The sequence below is a fragment of the Myzus persicae genome, unplaced genomic scaffold, assembly GCF_001856785.1.
Source record: "Myzus persicae strain clone G006 unplaced genomic scaffold, MPER_G0061.0, whole genome shotgun sequence".
NCBI classification, from domain to species: domain Eukaryota; kingdom Metazoa; phylum Arthropoda; class Insecta; order Hemiptera; family Aphididae; genus Myzus; species Myzus persicae.
This window is the reverse complement of record NW_019104051.1, coordinates 66309-77587: the sequence shown is the minus strand read 5'-3', so window position 1 is coordinate 77587 and position 11279 is coordinate 66309. Positions and strand designations below refer to the sequence as shown.

General features: G+C 28.9%; 1 protein-coding gene and 1 non-coding gene across 2 annotated transcripts in view; both read right to left on the bottom strand.

Annotated features, from left to right (window-relative positions):
* Positions 1-5206: 5206 nt before the first annotated feature.
* Trnal-uaa lies at positions 5207-5290 on the bottom strand. The gene has a single exon. It is a non-coding gene; the product is annotated as a tRNA-Leu (tRNA).
* Positions 5291-9061: 3771 nt separating this feature from the next.
* The window catches only part of LOC111038082, a 4269-nt gene continuing 2051 nt past the window's right edge, over positions 9062-11279 (bottom strand). The window contains exons 2-3 of the mRNA XM_022321019.1: positions 9850-10894; positions 9062-9783 (exon numbers count right to left, since the gene is read on the bottom strand). Of these exons, the coding sequence (XP_022176711.1) occupies positions 9062-9783; positions 9850-9997 (870 nt within the window). The 5' untranslated portion in view covers positions 9998-10894. The remainder of the gene's footprint in view (positions 9784-9849; positions 10895-11279) is intronic.

Below are 11279 nucleotides of genomic sequence, written 5' to 3'. Positions count from 1 at the left end.
GGTTTTCGCTATAAAGTTAAAATTATAAGTCTTCGAAAATTGATTATTAACATGTAATTTACATTAACTTACACAAATCAAGGTGTATTGTGTATTGTGTACAATAATTTTAAGTACAGACATCAGCGAGTAATGGCAAGCGGAGATATATCTTGGCGATGTACGGTAAGACAATGTACTTCTACTATTCAAACTAATGCTAAAATATCCAACATTTTGACCGAAAATGAAAACATATTTCATAGTCATAACTCATAATACTGTGGAAAATCGGGATATTCAGCGACAAATAGTTCGTAATAATTGCAAACGAAAGACGACTGAAAGTATTTCGGAGCGACCAAATAAAATTATGCGTCGTGAACTGATGGCGGTTGAAACTACAGAACTATTACACAACGATATGTCTTGTATAAGAAAATCCACGTATAGAGGACGTCGGAAATAATTCCTGCAGCACCTACTTCATTATTCGAACTCATTCAACAATTAAAAATCAATATTAAAACTACACATCGTAATGAAACATTTTGCATTGTAGATGAAGAGTCAAAAATTGTAATATTAACGACAAACACTAATTTAGAATATTTAGTCGATAATAGTTATACTATTTTAGGCGATGGTACATTTTACGTTTTTGAACAACTCTATACAATTCATGTTCTTAATAAATCAATTTACGTCCAAGTTGTGTATTGTCTGTTACCATCCAAAACAACTGGTATTTATGAAAAAATGTGGCATTTAATAAAAACATTATGTAAGAAAGAATTAAAACCTCAAAATATACTTATGGATTTTGAACTATCTGCTCATAATGGCGTTTTGCGTGTATTTCCAAATGCACAAATCAAATGTTGCCGGTTTCATATCGGGCAAGCCTGTATAGACAAATTGCAAAATTGGAACTTAAAATTGAATACGACCAAAATGAATCAAAAATTTCACATTGGTTAAAATATTAATTTGGATTGGCTTTTTTACCTTATATTTTAGCTAATTTTATTGAAAATGATAGCAGCTATCCACCACACCTCTGGGCTGAGCCACCTTCGAATGACCCAAGGACAACCAATGGTCCAGAATCATGTCACTGTCATTTGAAAGATCAATTTTATAACCAGCACCCATCTATTTACAATTTTATCGAAGTGATTAAAGAACACCAAGCAGAAGTTTATTTAAAAATACAGTTAAATGGTTGATAAACTACAAATCGCAAATCTAAAGCCATCTCCAATACAAAAACTTGGACCATGTATAATGAAAAAAAAATTTCCAGATTTGAATATTTGAAGACAGTGGGCTACAAATTTAAAATTTAATTTTAAAATAATATATCCAAAATAATACTCAACATTATATTTTTTATTTTTACTATTTCTACTTTGTTTTTTATTACCAATTTTAATATCACTGTGACACTGTAAATGCTTAATTTAATATTAATAATAACTACGATTTTAATTAAATACACTTTTTTTATAAAATTGATTTGCGCTTATGGGTTATTAAAAAGGTAATTTTTTGGGGGCTCATGGGTATTCATTCTTGCGCTTTTGGGTTGCGTTTGGGTCATATTTTTCGCTTATGGGCTACACCCAAGATAATGATAACAGTTTATATAAATTAGGATGAAGCTCTGCATCTTGCACCTTGCACGGGCTTGTTTCATGTTTCCAGATTTAATCTTTAGAAACAATTTTTTTCAAACAACATTTACTGTACTTTGTAGATTAAATAATTAATGAAGGATTTAATACTTCAATTCGAGTATAAATTTTTGGAGGGGCTAAGCCCCCCCTCAAATTCCGCCTATGATTATAGTGCACCTATAGGTGACCTATAGATATCAGTTATATATAATTTAATTATTTAATATTTTTACCAATAAATACTGGACCAATTAGGAATATATATTTCACAACATTTTTATAAGTTTGTATTCCCCAAATTTGTTTGAATACACAATGATACGTATATGTAATATTATCCAAGTCTTCATTTATTTTTTGTTTCATACATTACTTTGAATGATGTTTATTTTTAAGAATGATTCTTCATGTTTTTGTGCCCAATTGTGTTCTATATTTACAGGTAAAAATACTGTTATGTGCCCCGTGCGCTGTACGCTGTATCCTGTACGTGGTGACTTTTAATTTTGCACTAAATTATAATTCACTGAATAATAACTCTTGATTCATTTTATTAAATACAGTATACATTCACACTATTGTAGCTAAATTAATTATACCTAAATCATTTAATAAAATTATTTTGCATAGGTAGTAAATTATATAGGAACACTCATCATCAGCCAGCAGGTACTTTATTTATTTATCCGCCCACCTACAAGGCAGTTTATCGAAGTAGCGACCTACCTGAATTACTTATTTAGTGCCACGGCTATATGACATAAGCGCCAAAGGTACAAAAATGACCTATTATTTGCTCCAAAATTTCTATTTTATATAAGTAGTGATTTCAAAAATTGATATATCTTATTAAAATGATATTATATGTATAATATATTATATAAATATTACTTTAGATAAATAGTTTCTAAGAAACTATAGAAATAGTTAGTAATTTCATACGGACAGCATATACAGCTTTTGCTAGCATTGTTCTATTGTAATGTTGATAGTTACGGCCACCTACCTTTTTCTTGTATGTTCTTACCATGTTCGAAGGCACCCGAAAATATGACTTAAGTACTTATTTTTTCACTAAACCACTTAAATATTGAAAAAATCACTTAAACTAAATAATGATGAGGTACACAACAAAATATCGAACGCGTGAATAAAAGTCGCATTCTGCTATCATCATTTTACAGTGTTGTGCAGTCGTTATCAGTTGAGTTAATAATAGAACGAAAATAGACACTTTATTATAAACCTCCATAAACAAGTATGATTATTTACGTATGGAGGTCAAAACATATGATATTGGTTGTAAGACATCCCAAGTTACATTTTATCATAATTGATAAGGCATTTAGTTTAAAAGCATGTTTTTGTTATCAATATATTGATAAAACTGATTTGTTCGAAGTCTCCCCTTTTTACGATATTAAAAAATTGCAGTCTCATAAAAATTATATGAAATTATAAAATTAATAAATCATAAATTATGATACACATGCAAATCAATATAAATTTAATACATCAGTTGCAATCAATAAAAAAAAATTCAATAATAAATTGGTTGATTTTTTAATCCCATATTTTTCACACATTCTATACGATTTTTTTCTGCATCCTGATATTTCTTCCATTATACAATTATTTCTTTTTTGAGATATCTTTAATTTATTGTTAAAGGGAGAGTTCATAAATAAATATGTTTTGCTTTGTAATTTTAATTATACATAAATTACTTTAATATCTATCAACCGTGGTACACTGGTACCTAGGATTTTGACGCTTTTTATGATACGATTTTTTCACTTTTGTACTAAACGACTTTTTTTTTCTTATCTAATTTTGGCGCTTATGTCTTCCACCGAGTGCCACAAGTACCACATAATGTTATATGTTACTTCATAATGTTATTATTATCATTGACATGACAATTTATTTATACCTTATATTAAGAAATATCTAATTTTAATAACATGAACAATTAGGATAAAATCAATTGACAAATTCCGTCATCGTTGCAGTTTAAAAATTAAATTTAAATTATCATTAATGGTAAGTCGTTTAAATTAATTTTATTTAGGTTTCAGGACAATATAACTTAATTATAGTTTAAATAGTTTTATACTCTTGTAAGTAGGTATATAATATGTGATTAAAAACACTCTTGGGTTATATTTTTTTTTTACAAAATAATCAATTATTTTGTGATGAATATAACAGGCTACCTGCTACCAAAGAATAAAGCTTTTCAACTGAAACTAAGCTACCAAACCACAACAATTTAATTTAAAAAAAAAAATTCACAAGGTCCTAAAAATATCAGTTCACTGTTAGGTAATTGTTAAATAAATATGAATAATAGTTTTTCCTTAATATACATTGTACTATAAGAGATTACATTTAAAAAGTTAAGTATGTACTTATCTTCTATAGCCAACATTCGCAAAATCAAGTTTAATATCGATTTTTCTTGAAACAAACGATGAGAAATCAATTGGCGTCGCATCAGAATACGTTGAAACGTGCTTACTATTTTCTAGGCGAATCCAGATTTAAAAATTACTAATTAATTCAAAACGAACCTTCTCCGTGCCTACATAAAAAATGGTATTTGCGCAGGCCGGGGTGTATAATAATAATATGCTTACCCGGACACCAACTTAGTTCCGCACCACTAGCACCTAAGTCTTAAAAATATGGATGGGCGTGTAGTGGTGTAATAGCTCGAACAGCAGTGATCGGGATCACCGGGTAAATACTGTCGAGTTACGTAGCGCGTGATGTGCAATATGTGTATTTCTCTCTAATGTGTACTAGAGTAGGTGTGTTTACAAGTAACTGATAGTAAAAAAATGGTAACACGGTTGCTGGTAAAAAATGAGTGACTGTATAATATGAGATAGAATAATAATTAATAACACAGAATATAAAAAATCACAGCAACAATAAGGAATACAATTATAATATAAATACATCACAGCCTTTGTGGTTAGACAGGACAACTTGGTAGTATTATGGCCCTTCTGGCCCAATAGTGATAATTTTGTGTGCGTAAGACCAGCTGTTCCTTCGTGACCGATAAATCTTACTTTTATATTTTCAGCGCCAACAGTAATTAAATAATAAAAATCGTACTTATTCCAGTTTTATTACCCAGTTTTTTTTAGTTTTTACTACCTATTATAAGCTAAAAATTATATCATTAATTTTCAATAAAATAAATTATATAATACTTTAGTTAGAAAGTACTTCGGTTATACGCCCGCGAAACCTCTACTTACTGCGTACATCGTGTTGCGGATGCTTTCTTTTGCAGTGGTTGAATGCGATGTTTGCCGTTTACTCAGCACTTCGGCATTTTTATTTTATGTAACCGCGTTTTCACTACGTTAAAGTGTGTTGTCTGTATAGTAAGGTGCAGTGTGCATTACTATAAACTTATTCGATTGAATTTATTTCAACCAAAATTTTATTTTAAAAAAATAGCATTTACAATCTTCTTTATACTTTATAAGTATATATAATCTCATTAGGAGAAAAAAACTGCAAAAATACATTGTCAGGTGTGGGGTTCGAACCCACGCTCCCGTTTGGGAACCAGAGCTTAAATCTGGCGCCTTAGACCGCTCGGCCAACCTGACTATATGCCTTGACCAATATATTAAATGCATCAATATTGTATCAATATAACATTAATATTTTATTATTTTGACTTTGAATTAAATAAATAACAGATAAATAAGTGAGATTTTGTTGTTACTTGTTACACTGATATTTCATTAAATTGATTAAAAAAAAGGTATTACTTTGAATTGAGATCCCCGCCCACATAGTTGGACAATTGAACAAATAATTTATTCTTAAATCATTATTTATGTCAGTAATTGAAGTAAGTAAGTAAATTAAGTTTTCATTATATTTTTTATATCCTTTTCTTTATTTAGTTTCTGAAAACGAAGCATGCTTTTACTCAGTTGTTAGATTTTACGTTGCAAGAACGTTTTAGAAAATATTATGAGTAGGGACCGGCTTTATATGCCCAAAAAATCCTTAAAATTTGCTTGTAAAAATGCTGTAAACATGCATGTATTTTTAAGTATCCACTTAAAATGAATCGAAAACATTTTGTTTAAAATTATGTAAAAAATATGTATTAGCATTAAAAAAGGTATCAAAAGGATTTAAAAGTAGAAAAAAAGTATTTCGTCGTCTTCACTATGTTCTTTGCAATTAATATTCTATATGTTCAATCTATAAAATATGATCCCACATTTTCGTAATAATTGTATTGATTTAATGAGGCTTGATTTAATAGGTAAAAACTTCGAAGTATGCAAAACGCAGTTAGTGTTATTTTAATAAAAATGATCTAAATCGGGAACAATTATCATCAGATTTAAAAAAGTTCATTCTAATACATATATGCATTTGCATATAAATCTGGTTCATAATCATGAGAAACCTAACTGAAAAGAAAACTTGTGACAGAATGTCAGAATTACAGGAGCGTGTGCTGTGATCATGTTGGTCGTCGATGAACGAGTGGCTAGATAACAGCTGCCGACGTCTCCACTATGACCGCCACCGCCGAAATCAAATAACAGTAGTGAGTAGTGACTAACACTTGAGAACATGGTACATAGAGTCCGTAACGCATCCTCCACAATCTTCACTTCTTAGCAGTATCCCCAAAAATTATGAAAAATCAAAATGTAGGGAATTTAGTTTTTCTTGAAATGTTACGACTTTCACTCACTTTTTATGTTGTGTTGTTATTATTAATAGGTTAATATTTTTTTTGTACTATTCAGTTTTTTTTCACTTTATTTTTGTTTTTAAGGAGATACATTTATTTTTTATACAGTGCAATGCCCATGTCTTAGAAGAAAATTAAACTTTAAAAAATACAGTACCTTGATCTCCATTCTCCAAGAACACGACGTATTCACTATCCAGTCAATATCTGAATTCTGTGACGGGTGGAGGCCAACACGCGAAGTGGCAACCCAGAATCCCAGGGCTACGGAGTCCGGTCGGTCCGTGAAGTTGTCATTAGAGTTAAAACAAATCTATAATAATAATAATTCTTATTCTTATAATAATATATGATCTATAATAATCTATACGTTTTTGTTACTTATAGTCTCGTGTCCATAAAGTATTTTTTTTTTTATATGTAATAATAAGTAGGGAACTGATTTTAATTTAAATATATTTTTTTTTACATAGTTTTAACATCGGAAAGTTTTCGATATGTATATATATGTATACGTTTCATTTAATTTCAAATAATCTGATGCTAATTTTATTTTAAATATTTTTACAAATAAATATACGTATTTTGTATTATTGAAAATTTTCGGTTTTTATTTGAGTATTTTACTATGTACTAATACGCGATACGAATATACGATTAGGTCTGTCTATATACTGTACGCCTATAACATCAAAGTATCGGGTGACAAAGATTCGAAATTTTCAGTCATTCCTCCTTTTTAAATTTAAAAATTTTGTATTTAAAAATGTTATGGAAAAATATACTGGTCATAAAATTCCTGACGTGAGTACACTTCAAAAAAATTATGAGTGTGTGGTTTATAAAGAAACTATTTCAAAAATTTTAAATACTATTCGAAGGGCCTATTTAGGTTGGAATGGATGAAACCACAGATTCCGACGGTCTGTAAATCGCAAATATTATTGTAGACAAATTGAGCACTGAACCATCTAAACCATTTTTGCCGTGTTGCGAAGAATTAGATAAATGCAACCACAAAACTATACGTCAATTATACTTAGGGTCATTTGTACAGTTTACGATTACACTTCAATCAACTTTAATCGGAGACGGTACAACTGGCCCTTAATAATTCAATTTTCGTTTTGTGGCCGAGTAGTATAATACACAATAATAATATTGTACTTATACTTTTCATGGACGCCGCGCAGTATAACATGTGAAAAAAGTATATTCAATTAAATTTATATCAGAAAAGTGTCGGACACATTTTATCCAAAAATGGTACATTTAACTTGTCTAGTATATGGTTGCAACATATAGCAGATTTCAATTTTCAGAGGTTGGTTCATTAATTTCCAACGTAAAAAAATATTTTTAAAAGCGCCAAGTCATGTAAAAACAATTAAACATACCTATGAAGTATGAATGCGAATTTACCCCTACTCCCAAGTTTATTATAACTGGGTGGGCAATCAGCTATCATATTATTCAAATAACTTTGAAAAGATTAATAGTGTTGTTTTACATATGGATTCCGCTGCTGCAATGGCAATAAAAAAATTATTGATGTCGTAGAAAGTAAAAATTTGCAAAACAATTTAACATTTATTTCCACTAATTTTAGATTTTTAGTTGATACTATTTCAAAATTAGAAACTTCTAAAATGCCATCAACCGAGATCTTAGAAATAGTTTAAAATGCCATATAGCAATTGGAACGTGTTCCTGGAGAAATTGGAGTTTTAACCAATTCAAAGTTACCAAATATATTGGAAAAACCAGGATTTAACGCTGTAATGTCAATAAGGGACCCACCGTGCAAAAAACTGTTACAGTAATGTAAAAATAACGTTTCAAGGGAACTCTGAAACGTTCCTAAGTAACTTCCATCGGAGGCCTAAAACCATTTCGTAAACGCAATATGCCGTGTTGTTTGTAACAATGAATAAACCATCATAGAACTATAAAACTGGTTATATTACTTGAATAGTTTTTCGGGAACATACCAGTAACGTGCTTTTAAAACTATTCCTGAGATGTTTATTTGCACTTCAAATTAATAGTTTTAAATTGTATGTTCCAGTTATATTTTTCCAGCGGTTCTTAGGAACATTCAAGCATATATACCTCTCCTCTACTATGTACCTGTTATTTTTTTTTTTGGGGGGGGGGGCATAATTGGATTTATCCCTACGCCTTCACACCTTGAGGTTGTAAAACTATTATTTGTTATACATTATGTAAATAATGATAATCCATACACAGGGGCATATAAGGAAAAAGAACTTATTAAAAATCTTTCATGTATCTAATGTACCTTGTTCTCTATCCCCTTGATTTAATTACATGTAGAATTGTGCGTTATACTACAAGTATTGTCATTAAAGTAATCCACAAATTCTTAGATAGGTATATACATTTCAAAATACTTACACTAGTTATTATTTTTTTTGGAAATGTCATTTACTGATAGAAATAAAAAAATAAACACACATTTGACTGGTCTTACAAGTTTATATATATTATATATTACAAGAAAAAAAAATATGTTACTACATAGAAATATTATTATATAGTTTTCATAAACATAAATTTAATAGTTCAGTCTCAGTGCATTATAATATAGGTAGATATTAAAAATACTTAGTTCAAAAATTAAATATTTATACAATTACATACTATGGCAAAGTGAAATAACAATTGCTTCATTATTTGAAAGTTTGACAAAAAAAGACTTAAATATAACATTATTTATAGATATGTCATAAACATTAGATATATGATCAGTCTTAACTGAGAAAACTCCTAGGAGTTTACTTGGTACAGGTTGTAAAAACAAATTATTTACAGTTAAAAATTTAACAACAGATAGTTTAATTGTACTATCATTTTTAGAATTTAATTTATAAATATTTTGTATCATCACTATATCCTCATTTTCTAGAATTATACACCGATCTTTAACATTATCACAGCAAAGGGTATAGTTATTTGATCGAAGAGTAATTTTTTTGAAAAAAGTGAATCTAAAATTTGAGAGTTTTTTATCTACTTTAAAAGACTCTATAAGGGACAAATTGTTATTTAAAGGAGTTTTTAACTCCTCACCTTCAGATGCTAATACTTTATTTAGAATTTCAGCAAGTGGAAATCTACAGCATTTCATTGATTTTTTAATTGTTTGAAGATAATTTTCATATTTGAAAGCACTAAAATGATCTAATGGTCCGTGTAAATTAACAAAAAAAGGTAAATGAATTAAGCTGTGGACATTGTAACTAACAAATTTTGAACCATAAATGCATGCATAATTTTGAACAAATTCTATTAAAAGTTTTGAAGCTAAATCATTATGTGTATTAAAAATTTTATCTGAACACAGTATTCTAATAGCTGTAAATAAAACAAGAAAGTGATTGTATTGTTCTTTTTTTATATTAGATTTTAAGACTATAATACCTGTATAAAGTAAAAATTCACGGAATTCTGTTGCTTTCCAATATTCCAGATCATCAAGACTTCTTGGTAAACGAGCAAATTCTGATGGTACAGATTTTCTTAAATTGAATAAAGCTAAAGAAATAAAATTTTTTTTTTCCTCTAACATTCTTATTGGTTTTTTTCCTCTAACCCAGAAATCTTATAGTCTTTTAATTACACCCTGGCATACACAGTGCATGTAATCCAACACTACACACTCTGTTATATCAATAGGAAGATCTATTAATGGGCTAAATCCATCCTTATGGTATTCAGCATTTGATTTTACCCTAAAAGAGTTATTTGTTCTTAATGGTGCAGATACATCTAAAAAGCAAATTCTATCCACATATTCCCCCTCGACTTCACAAGAGTTACAGTCAAAATACCCATTATGATTTTTAACTTTTAGTAAAAATGCTTTAGCTGGCGCATCTGCTACAATGTGAGCTACTTGAAAATTAATTTGTTTATTGTTAATTTGAATACCATAAGTTAAAATGTGATTTAGCTCACTTATAAATGGTTCTAAATATTCATTTATATCACCAGGTTTACCGTTAAAACTGTGAAAAATACCAACTGGAAAAATTTTCTTTTTTAAAATGGATACATTTATGAATGACATGAGAATAGTCCAAAACTGTGTCTTAGAATTTTTACCCAAAGGGAGACCATCAATACTGAAACTTAATTTTATTATTATATTATTAGTTATATTATTTATTTGTTTTAATAAGTGAGGTTGTACAATATTTCAAATACCTAAATTAAGATATGAACCGTTTTTAATTTCTGAAATTGGTCTAACATCTTTATGTTCTCGTAGTATTGTACGGATATCCTTTGGAACTTTTTGACCTGTGTTCCTAAGAATATTTAACATTTCATTTGCACAACCTTGTGATACGTTAAACTGCACAGCCCACTTCCTAATTTGTTGGACTAAATCTTGGTTTTTATCCTTATAACTATTAGTTTCATACAATATGTTATCAATTGGCTGAGTCTCTGCAGAATATTCCTAAAAAATAAATGTATAAGTACCTGCTAAAAAATGTTGGGAGAGCTGTAGCCACCACCTGATATTAGATGAAAAGTAACCCGATAAAAGGTTACCATATTATATATTAACTTACAAGTATAAAAAAATTATACAAAAAAAAAAATTTACTCAAGTTTAATTTTTTTCTATAGTAATATACCATCTGTAGTATCTGTATGGTGTTTGTGTATAGTTCAGTATAACAAATACAGGCATACAGCTAATGCTATTTATTATATTTATCATAGGCAATATAAAATAATTATAAAAATGAAATAGGTATAAACAAAAAAAATTAAGAAATTCAGTTGAATTTTAAAACAGTTTTTATATTTTAGGAAACAATTGAATCATTTATTTTTTT